The sequence below is a fragment of the Babylonia areolata genome, chromosome 20 (assembly GCF_041734735.1).
Source record: "Babylonia areolata isolate BAREFJ2019XMU chromosome 20, ASM4173473v1, whole genome shotgun sequence".
In the NCBI taxonomy this organism is placed as follows: Eukaryota; Metazoa; Mollusca; class Gastropoda; order Neogastropoda; family Buccinidae; genus Babylonia; species Babylonia areolata.
Window position 1 is genome coordinate 35,155,876 of NC_134895.1, and position 12,140 is coordinate 35,168,015.

Below are 12,140 nucleotides of genomic sequence, written 5' to 3' on the forward strand. Positions count from 1 at the left end.
ACCTTGGTCCAGTTTTATAAGGAATGAATATTGTTATGATTTTTTCTCTGTGTATGTATGTGTGTGTGTGTGTGTGTGTGTGTGTGTGTGTGTGTGTGTGTGTGTTTTATCATTTGTCTGAGTGTTTGTGTGTGTGTTTGTTTCTTTGTGTTTGTGTGTATGTGTGTGTGTTTGCTATGTTTCCATGATTTAGGGACAAAGGAGTAGGGTTGCTCACAATGCCAAATGGAGAATGCAGACATTGGCACTATTTGTGTGTTCTCAGATATTTTTCATTTTGTTCATCAGTGACACTTCGGGGGTTGTAAACACTTAACCCGTGTTTTTAGTCTTTATTTGAATAAGTGTTTTTATATTTTGTTGAAATGGAACTAATGAAATACACCATAGAACGACAAAGGTTTATTTATGTTCCATGAAAATAAATCATGTTTTAAAAATTGTATGTGTATTTTGTTGTGTTTCAGCCCCTTCCAGAAAAACACAGTCTCAAACGTCTAGACCGCTTCAGCACTGAATTTTTACGAGTTCGTCAGAAGGCTCTGCAGAAATTTTTGACTCGCCTGGCAGACCACCCAGTTCTGTCGTTTGACAAAAACTTTCAAGTCTTTCTGACTGCCAAGGCTTGGGTAGGTTGTGGTTGGAAGGTGTTGGACAATAGAACCATATATATATATATGTGTGTGTGTGTGTGTATGTGTATGTGTGTGTCACTGTGTGTGTGTGTGCTTTATACTTTTATAGAATTTTTATGAAACTTTCAGGAGAAAAAAAAACTGAGCTTTTGCAGGAATATGTTATTGTTGTTAGACTTCTGACTGCAAGAAACTATTTGATCGCTGCATGTTGTTCAGTCATGCCAGTTTTTCTGATTTCATTGTGTTTAGTTACAACAAAACACCATTTAATTACACATACTTAACCATGACCCACTTGTGCAGACTCCGGCAGGGGTCTGATTCCTGTCCTGTGCAAACTACTACCCGCCTATGCGGAGAAAACGAATGCCAATATTAGAACTGTTCCATGTTAATTTTTGGCTAATTGGGGTCACTTGCCTGCTTTCTTGTTGTAAAGCTGATTGAAGGTTTCTCGAGGCACTGGTACACTGACTGCTGGATGGGGTAGTGAGCCATACAACTGGTGTCAGGTGATGAAGCTGAGCCTAAGCCAGTCACTTGAGCCGGAAAGAGAACTCTGGATAGTGCAGAACAGGTCTAATTTGTTGAATGCAGTTTGCTCCCCAAAAAGCAAATTTAACTCTGGCGACACGCTCTCCCTGGGGAGAGCAGCCTGAAAATTTCACACAGAGATCTGTTGTGACAAAAAGTAACAGAGTATAGTACAGTACAATACAATGTAGTACAATGCAATGGCATCACAAGAAGGACACATGAAAACTAAAATGGTTGGTTTGTGCTTGCAGGAGTTCCAGGCCCACAAGAAGCAAGGCAAGGGCATCATCTCGCAGGTGACTGACTCCATCCACAACATGGGGGCCTCCTACATGATGAAGAACCGGCCAGCAGAGTTTGCCCTCATGCACGAGTACATCAACATCTTTGGGGAGAAACTGGGTGTCATGGATCGTATTGCCACCAGAGTGCTGAGGGAGCAAGCAGGTGGGTGCTTTTGACATTATTGTTGTTGCAATATTTCTTTCCTTCTCTTTTCTTTTCAGCTCTTTCAATGCCATAGTTGGCTTTCATTGACTAGACAGTGTACCGCCATAGGCAGCTTTTGTCGACATCGAGGGGCCTTGTTGATAAGACCATTTTTCACATTGTAACAGAGCTCGACAGCTTCAGGCAGTTTCCCGCCGTAGAACCATGACTAACCTTTGCCCCCTGACCCAGTTTGAAGTGAACAAGTCCATAGTCTTATTTTGACATGAATTAAACCCTGTGACTGAGAGCATCGTTTCTAAAATATCTGGTGCTGGGGAGTGTTTTTCACGCAGAAACTTGGCGGTGAAAGAGTTAATCTGTCGCAATTACTGTCACTGGTCCCAAAACCTGGTTTGGCCATGGGGGTGTTTCACTGCCAGATGCGTTGTGGGGCAGGGCCTCGGTTTCGGTACATCTCTGTTCCGTCCACTCAGAGTTGTTCTTTTGTTTTAATCATGATCATGATTTTCTTTATTTTCATGATTATCTTTATTGTCTCATATTGTCTTTACTACTATGATCACCATCATATTGGTCCTTATCATTCTGATAACTATAGCTTTTTGTGTGATGATCTTTATCGTAATTAAAGTAGCTGTCATGGTACCCAGTAGTAATGGTTGCTACAATTTCAAAGGCGGGATAGTTATATGATGTTGTGAACAACAACAACAAAAAAAGGAAAAAAAAGAAGAAAGATATATATATGTATCTATAGCCGACCTGTTGTAGTTCAAATTAAAACTGTTCAGTATTTCTTTGCAGAGGACTGAAATGTAATCATTGTTCTACTAAAATTGCAGGTCACTTAATCTCATATATGTAGATGTCTAAAAACTGGTGGAGGTGAGTGTTTCCACTGATTGCCTTCTGTTGATACATGGGAGGTAATGATGATGATAATAATAATAATGATAATAGTGATGATTGTAATAATAATGAAAATAGTAATAATGATGATGATGATGGTGCTAATAATAATGTTAATATCAGTGATAATTTAAATATTTCCACTGATTGCTTTTTGCTGACCTACTGTGGTTGTTGATGATGATAAAGATGATGATGATGATAATACCAATGATACTGATAAGTTGATATCGATGGTAATAAGTATTGCCTGTGACTGCCATGGAGGGCATGTGTAATGTTATTATCAATCATAATTTTAGTATTTCCACTGATTGCTTTTTGCTGACCTACTGTGGTTGTTGATGATGATGATGATGATGATGATAAGTTGATATCAACAATAATAAGTATTGCCAGTGACTGCCATGGATGGTGTGTGTGACTGACATGTTGTGTGCAGATTACCATAGTGAGCTGTGTGAGTGGGGGCCTTGCTACACTTTGTGGAGCAATTCAGAGGACCAGCTGACCGTTCCTCTCCTGTCCATGTCCAAGGCCATTGACCAGTGCTGCCGTGTCCTCAAAGATTTGGTCAGTTCGTTTGTTGAAACTTTTTTTTTTTTTCCAGTTGCTCTACCTTTTTTCTTTTTTTTTCTCTTTCTTTCTAAGTTTTGATTATATTTATTTTCTTCTTCGTTCATGGGCTGTAACTCCCACATTCACTCATATGCACACAAGTGGGTTTTTTCTTATGTGACCCTTTTTGACCCCACCATGTAGGTAGCCATACTCTGTTTTGGGGGGTATACATGCTGGGTATGTTGTTTCCATAATCCACCGAACGCTGACATGGATTACAGGATCTTTAACATGAGTATTTGATCTGCTTTTGTATACACTAGAAGGGGGCTCAGGCACAAGCAGGTCTGCACATATGTTGACCAGGGAGATCGGAAAAATCTCCACCCTTTACCCACCTGGTGCCGTTACTGAGATTTGAATCTGAGGACATACACAGCATGCACACCCCTGAAAATGGAGTATGGCTGCCTACGTGGTGGGGTAAAAAACGATTATACTTGTAAAAGCCCACTCCTGTACATACGAGTGAACGTGGGAGTTGCAGCCCACGAACGAAGAAGGAGAAGAGAAGAAGGAGATTGGAAACAAATGTCCACCCTTAACTCACTCGGGACGACAAGTTTATTCCCTTGCTTTTCCCCACAGACGGCCCATTTGTAAGGGTTTGGAAAAATATTACAAAAAATACAAAATACTATGTAAGAAAATGAAACTTTCAGAACTGGTTTATTACGTGTTGAGCTATTACATATAAAAAAAATCAAATTTCTCATCTTATTTCTACAGTTTTGCCATATGTAGGAAATACTGCCAATTTTTCACCCCAAATCACCATACCCATGCTCGCTTTCTGCATTTAATTCGCTTTCTTCTTCGTCATCATCCACCTCTTCAATGTTGGACCCTTCAGTTTGTAGCATTTCAAGTACTTCAGCAACCCTAAAACGTTGCCGTCACTGCCTTGTTCGCTTCACAACATTCTGAGAAGAGCCTGCTTTGCTAACAGGCTGGCACGTGAGCAGACGACCGGTCAGTGACTTTGTCAGAGTGTGTGCGAGACGGGCCACACATCCCAGGCTGATCAATCATACTGCACTCTGCTTGGCTAATCACAAAATCACGTGTACAGCGCATGATGGAATTTTACTTTCGGAGAATGCTATTCCATTCCTTCGTCCGAATCCGAATAGGTTTTGTGTAGGAATGCGTGAGCATTCCTTCGTCCGGAGAGAGTTAACCCACCAGATGGGGATCCAACTCAGGACCCAAGGGTGAGAATCCAGTGCATTAAGTATTCAGCCACCACACCCATTGTTTGTGATAAGCTGGATCTCCATGTCCTTTGTATGTCAGAATGTTACACTGTGACACAGAGCATGGGGTCAAACTGTCCAAATATATTTTTGCTCTGTTTCGGTTACACATACTAGTCATTCAGTGACATATATGTATATAAATATATTTGCTCTATTTCGGTTACATATACAAGTCATTCAGGGACATGTATGTATGCAAGTATAAAAACATAGTCACCATAGTTTGATGAACTCTTGTGTTTCCCTGTACAGATTGATGATACAGATGACAACCTTGCCCAGCCTCTGAAAGAATATATATTGTATACAGAATGTATAAAGGTGAGTATCTGTGTATTTTGTCTGTGTGTGTGTTCTTACGCTTGGCTCTGTGCATGTGTTTGGTGTCATATACTGTATCGTGTCAAACTGATGCAAACTAGGCCTATCGGTTTATTCTGCTTGGCCAAATTCTGCGGTGTGTGTGTGTGTGTGTCTGTGAGCATGCATGTGTGTGTGTGTGTGTGTGTGTGTGAGAGTGTGCATGTGTGTGAGTGTGTGTGTGTGTAGTTTGTATGTAGGTGCATGCATATTGGTGAATGTGACCGACACAGAGAGAATGAAATTGCCTTTTACTGTCAAATGAGATAGTAATGCAGAGTTGAACAATGTGAAGAAGTGCATGGTGTGTGTGTGTGTGTGTGTGTGTGTGTGTGTGTGTTGTGCTTAAATGCAAATAGTCACATTGCAAAATGATAGTGTGGTGAACAGTTTTGACAAGTGCAAAACAGAAGGGGGCAAATTTGAAAACCATGAAGAGCCTGAAACTTGAAAGTGAAAAAACAACTTCCTAGTCTCCTTGTTAGGAAAAAAAAGGAAAAAAAAGAGAATGTGATATACTGACTGGAGTCTTCCTGTGAGTCTGTAAAATTATTTTAAAAAGAAAATTATGTTCCAACAATTTTAAAAAATGTAGAATGAATAAGAATTGTTTTGTTATCAGTGTGAATGTTTTGAAACAGGCAGTGTTACGGAGAAGGGACGCTATACAGATGGAGTACGACATTGTGGTGGACGAGCTCAACAAAAGGAAAGATGAGAAAGAACAGGTAAGCGCACACAGTTTACATCACCTTCTTGTTCTCCACTGTTAAGAAATCCCTTGATGCTTTCATTGGAGCAGATAATAATGCCACTATCACAGCAGAACAGAGATGTTGACCTACTTGTCACAACAACTATTACTACTACCTTTCATTTTTTTTATCACAGTAAATCAGGGCGTTACATTACTTTTGGGTGGGCAAAGAAATAGGTTGCCGTTACCCTGAGAGTTGAAATGTGACAGTTATAGTCAGGTTTCCAGATCAAGTCATGAGTAAGTTATAGGCTTGTGGATGACAGTTTGACTTGATTTTATCTTGGACTGAACAGTCAGTGCTCAGCAGGCATTTCTGAAAATAATAAAGTCATTGTATTTATAGTCTTCTTTATACTACAGTATTACTAACATCCTTTCCAGTTGTTTTTTTCTTCTTTTAGCACTGATTTAGTGGTAAATATTTGGCAGTTTTGTTAGAAATCATAGTATTTTCTGTAGTACTGATTAGTGGTAAATGTTTCGTGTTTTTGCTTAGAAATTGTGTGTGTGTGGTGTGTGTTTGTGTGTGTGCGTGTGTGTTTGTGTGTGTGTGTGTGTGTGTGTGTGTGTGTGTGTGTGTGAGGGGGGTATTGGGTGAAGGTGGCTAATGGTGAGTTGTGGCTTTTTGAGCCATGCAACAATTTGTGTGAACACATGTATGTGTATAGATTTTTCTTTCCTTTTTTTTTTTTTTTTTTTTTTTTTTTTTTTTTTTTTTTTTTGCTTGTTGCAAAGTGTGAAGAGCCTTGTTCAGGGACTAGATGCTATATAAATTCACATTATCATTATTAGTAGTAGTACTGATAGAATACTTATTATTTTTGGCCGTACTGACTTTGTGGCAGATGTTTAATAGATATGTATTCATAACAACAAGAGAAAAAGAATAAAACATAATCTGCATTTTCAATCTTACTAGTTTCATTACAGAAGATGAATAAAACATCACCTGCATTTTCAGTCTTACTAGTTTCATTACAGTAGATGAATAAAACATCACCTGCATTTTCAGTCTTACTAGTTTCGTTACAGTAGATGAATAAAACATCACCTGCACTTTCAGTCTTACTAGTTTCATTACAGTAGATGAATAAAACATCACCTGCATTTTCAGTCTTACTAGTTTCATTACAGTAGATGAATAAAACATCACCTGCATTTTCAGTCTTACTAGTTTCATTACAGTAGATGAATAAAACATGTTCATAAGGTCATTTGCCTGAGAGCCAATGTGGATTCCGGAAAGAGCGCGGAACCACCGACATGGTGTTTGCTGCAAGGCAGCTGCAAGAGAAATGTCAGGAGCAAAATGCTGCTCTGTTCTCCACCTATGTTGACCTCACTAAAGCCTTCGACACCGTGAGTAGAGAGGGACTGTGGAAGATCATGGCCAAGTACGGATGCCCTCGGAAATTTATTTCCTTGGTCAGCCAATTCCATGAAGGCATGCAGGCTCGAGTCCAGGACAATGGTGAAACATCTGCTGCTTTTCCTGTCACAAATGGTGTCAAGCAAGGCTGCGTCCTGGCTCCAACACTGTTCAGCCTCATGTTCTCTGCAATGCTTACTGATGCCTTCAGAGATGGCGATGTTGGAATTGGCCTAAAGTACCGAACAGATGGCAAGCTGTTTAACCTCAGAAGGCTTCAAGCAAAAACGAAGGTCATGACAGACATCATCAGAGACTTTTTGTTTGCTGATGATTGTGCCCTCAACGCTGGATCTGAAGCTGACATGCAACTCAGCGTGGACAAATTTTCCACTGCCAGCAGGAACTTCGGCCTTACCATCAGCACGAGGAAAACTGAAGTTCTCCATCAGCCAGCCCCAGGGAAACCCTACGTTGAGCCCAACATCACAGTCAATGGTCAGAGACTCAGTGTGGTGGAGCGGTTCACATACCTTGGCAGCACATTGTCACAAAATGCGACCATTGACGATGAAGTGAACGTCAGGATTGCAAGAGCAAGCGCAACTTTTGGTAGACTCTATGCAAATGTCTGGAACAGAAGAGGCATTGGTCTTGAGACCAAACTAAAGGTGTACAGAGCAGTAGTTCTCCCCACACTACTGTACGCCTGCGAAACTTGGACAGTGTACCAACGACATGCCAAGAAGCTGAACCACTTCCACACAACATGCCTAAGGAAGCTACTGAACATCAAGTGGCAAGACAGGACCCCAGACACGGAGGTGCTTGCAAAAGCCACCCTTCCCAGCATCTTCACCATCCTGATGCAGTCCCAGCTTCGCTGGGCTGGACACGTGGCGCGCATGCCAGACCATCGGCTGCCCAAAAGGCTCTTCTATGGCGAGCTGCAACAAGGGAAGAGATCACACGGAGGTCAGAAGAAGCGCTTCAGAGATACTCTGAAAGTCTCTCTGAAAGCGTTTGATATCAACCCTGACTCCTGGGAGGAATCTGCAGCGGACCGTGACAAATGGCGCACTGCTGTGCACAAAGGTGCCAAGTTGTGCGAGGCCAACAGGACTGCTGCAGCTGTTCAGAAGAGGCAGGCCAGAAAGTCACGGGCAAACAAGCTCCCTGACAATGATATGCCTGTTCTTGTCTGCCCCAACTGTCAGCGAACATTTCGTGCGCAGATTGGACTATTCAGCCATCTGCGCACTCACAGATAGATTCATGAGCATCCCCCCCCCCCCCCACCACCCTCCCCCCATCCCCCAGCTGGATGACAACGATGGTCATCATCGATCTCGATGGACACACACCACCACAGTAGATGAATAAAACATCACCTGCATTTTCAGTCTTACTAGTTTCATTACAGTAGATGAGGCCCACTCTTAATTTAGACAGGTTTTGTTGTTGGAGAGTGGGGTGTGATGAAGGGAGGGTGTGGGTGTGTGGCAGGTGAAGGTGTCGGACCAGACCTACTCCATTGGTGCCTTCCTGGGCAAGGACCCTGAAGATGTCAAGCATCAGAAGGAGGAGAAGCTCTCCCAGCAAATTGTAGACGTGAGTGTTGTTGATTCTCCTGCTCTGACTTTGCCTTCTCCTCTGCTTTCCATTGTTTGTCTCCTTTGATTCTTTCTTCCTTTTCTTTTCTTTTCTTTTTTTCTGTCTTTCTCCTTTCTCTCTCTCTCTCTCTTTTTATCTTTGTCATTCCATGAATCATCTATTCTGTCTCCTTTTCCTTTTTTTTCTCTCTCTCTCTCTCTTTATCTGGAGTGGAGTGGAGTGATGGCCTTGAGGCAACGTGTCCGCCCAGGAAGCGAGAGAATCTGAGCGTGCTGGTTCGAATCATGGCTCAGCCTGCCTGCCGATATTTTCTCCCCCTCCACTAGACCTTGAGTGGTGGTCTGGAAGCTAGTCATTCTGATGAGACAATAAACCGAGGTCCCATGTGCAGCATGCACTTAGCACATGCAAAAGAACCCACGGCAACAAAAGGGGTTGTTCCTGGCAAAATTATTTAGAAAAATCCACTTAGATAGGAAAAACAAATAAGAAACTGCACACGGAAAAATACCCCCCGAAAAAAGGGCGGCGCTGTAGTGTAGCGAAGCGCTCTTCCTGGGAAGAGCAGCCCGAATTTCACACAGAGAAATCTGTCCTGATAAAAAAAGAAATACAAAAACACAAATACCTTTGTTATTCCATGAATCATTCTATTAGATGCTGCTCACCCAAGTCTTCCATACACATACACACACGTGCAGTCCGAGCGCTGGTAGTCAGTCCATAGAGAACTTGTCAGTGTTAGGTTGTCAAAAGGTCAAACACCAGAGGAGACCCCGCACTGCTGCTGAATAGTCGCTCTGTGTTCCTGGTTTGTCAAATCAAAGCCAAATAAACAGTTATTTCTCTGCAGAAATGACCGTGTAGTTGTTTACAATACAAACGTAAGATGTATGCCATTAAAAGACATGTATGTATGTATGTGTTTAATGTTAGGTGCAGGACTTGTGATCCAGTGTTCGCCAGTGATCAGGGTTCGAGGCCCTGATTTGGCAATGGCGTCTTGTCCCTGGGAAAAGCACTTACTCTGATTTTCCTTGTTCTCAAGGCCTGACTAAGCGCGTTGGGTTACGCTGCTGGTCAGGCATCTGCTTGGCAGATGTGGTGTAGCGTATATGGATTTGTCCGAACGCTGTGACGCCTCCTTGAGTTACTGAAACTGAAACTGAAACTTCCTTGTTCCATCCGTGTTGATGGGTGCCAGACTTCAGTCAGGGAAGGTTAAAACAACGGAAGGAGAGGGTTGGGCCCTGCTTTCCTATGCTGAGCCCGAAACATTCACTGCCATAAAAGGCTGTGGCACCTTGAACCTTTGTTTTAATCTGACATGTTCAACTGAGCATTTGCAGAGATCACATGACACGACACTGACGCATTTGAGATGTGGTGTGTGGCGTGTTGTTTTCAGTTGACATGGCAGATCATTTAAAATGACACTGACATGCTTGAGACGTGGTGTGTGACATGTGGTTTCATTTGACATGGTAGATCACATAAAGGCATTGACACATTATATATGTGGTGCGTTGCATGACATGTGGTTTCAATTGACGTGTTAGATCACATGAAATGACACTGACATGCTTGAGACATGGTGTGTGACGTGTTGTTTCAGTTGACAGGGTAGATCACAAAAAGGCATGGACATGTCAGAGACATAGTGCGTTGCGTGACATGTGGTTTCAGTTGACATGTTAGATCATAGAGCACAAAAAGGCATGGACATATCAGAGGCGTGGTGTTGTGATATGTGGCTTCAGTTGACATGGTAGATCACATAAAGGCATGGACACATTAGAGACATGGTGTGTGATATGTTGTTTCAGTTGATGTGGTAGATCACATGAAATGACACTGACATGCCTGAGACCTGGTGTGTGACGCGTTGTTTCAGCTGACAGGGTAGATCACAAAAAGGCATGGACACAAGGAGAAAGGTGACAGAATGGTTAAGACACTCAGCTGCCAATACAGAGAGTCTGTGAGGGTGGGGGTTCAAATCCCGCTGACACCCTTTCTTCCAAGTTTAACTGGAAAATCAAACTGAGCTTCTAGTCTTGCGGATGAGGCGATAAACTGAGGTCCTGTGTACAGCACGCACTTGTCACACTGAAAAAGAACACATGGCGATGAGAGCGTTGTCCTCTGGCCAAATTATATAAAAAGAAATCCACTTTGATAGGTACACAAATATATAAGCATGAACTCAAGGCCTGACAAGCGCATTGGGTTATGCTGCTGTCAGGCATCTGCCCAGCAGATGCAGAGTAGCGTGTATGGATATGTCTGAACGCAGTGACGCCTCCTTGAGAATGAGAAATTGAAACTGAGAGATATCAGAGACGTGGTGCATGACGCATTGTTTCAGCTGACGCGGCAGATGGAGGTGCTAAACGACAGGTCTGTTGTTGCCAACGCAAACCTGAAGGCAGACATGGAGCGCTGGCACAAAACCAAACAGCGTGACGTGAAGGAAATCCTCATCGCCCTTGCCGACCGACAGATTCGCTATTATGAGAGGGTAGGTGCTGATAGCAGAGGTTTTTTTTTTTTCTTTCTTAATTTCATCTATCATAATTGTTGTTATTATTATTATTATCATGATCATTATTACTTTTTTCTAATTTATTTACTTTTTTTTTTTTTTTTTGTTCTGCCCCATCATCTGTGCCTTTTCAGTGCCATTACTCCCATGCTGCTCATTTTGAGTCCCCCATACATGGTTTGTCTGTGTCGGCAGTCCCTGTTATCATTATCATTATCATTATTTTTTGCTAATAGATGGGAACAATCACCCTTGCCTATCAACAGATACAGTATTGTAAGAAGGTAAGTGATCATGGCTGATTTTGTTGTTCTTGTTGATGTTTTCCAGTTGGCTTGAGAAACCACCAGCTGGGAACTTTTGTGGCACTCTTCTATTTGGGCATCCCCCTGGAAGTGTGGGCATTTTTTTTTTTTTTTTTTTTTGCTGCCCCATCATCTGCACCGTTTCAGTGGCATTACTCCCACGCCGCTCATTTATGTGTGGGCATTTTGTTCAACAGATTGATGTCATCTGCATAACTCTTTTTTTTCTCCCTCTGTCTCTGTTTCTGTCTGTCTTCTGTCTGTCTGCCACCCCCATCCCTCTCTCTCTCTCTCTCTCTCTCTCTCTTCAAGCACAATTGAAAAATCTGCTTACTTAGTATGTGTATGTATCTGAATCCACTTGCACATATATTGTTAGTATAGGTCTAAGGTTTGTGTATGAATGTGTATGTATATTTCTTAATGTTTGTATGTGATTTTTCATCATGCATGCAGGTTTTTCGATTGCATACATGTGTATGATTTTGTATGTATGTGTGTCTGAATGATATTATGTATGTGTGTCCCATTGTCCTGTCTTCAGTCCAGTAATAATTCTTTGCTATTTCTTGTGAATATTTTGAGTTCACTTTTCCCCTGCCCTGAGGGCTGGATTTGAAAAAAATGCTTTATGTACTTTCCTAAAAAAAAAAAATTTTAAAGTCAATGAGGGCACTGGATAGGCATGCACAAGAGAGCTGATATACTTGGGAAGGTTTGTTTCTCTTTTTTAGAATATTTATTATTATCTTTTTAATCTTTTATTTTAA

At 41.9% G+C, this 12,140-nt stretch overlaps 1 protein-coding gene across 1 annotated transcript in view; it reads left to right on the forward strand.

Annotated features, from left to right (window-relative positions):
• LOC143295455 (sorting nexin-30-like) overlaps positions 1–12,140 on the forward strand; it is a 29,919-nt gene that overhangs the window by 3,994 nt on the left and 13,785 nt on the right. Inside the window, exons 4-10 of the mRNA XM_076607165.1 lie at positions 468–629; positions 1,427–1,622; positions 2,980–3,110; positions 4,670–4,738; positions 5,419–5,505; positions 8,413–8,517; positions 10,889–11,041. Of these exons, the coding sequence (XP_076463280.1) occupies positions 468–629; positions 1,427–1,622; positions 2,980–3,110; positions 4,670–4,738; positions 5,419–5,505; positions 8,413–8,517; positions 10,889–11,041 (903 nt within the window). The remainder of the gene's footprint in view (positions 1–467; positions 630–1,426; positions 1,623–2,979; positions 3,111–4,669; positions 4,739–5,418; positions 5,506–8,412; positions 8,518–10,888; positions 11,042–12,140) is intronic.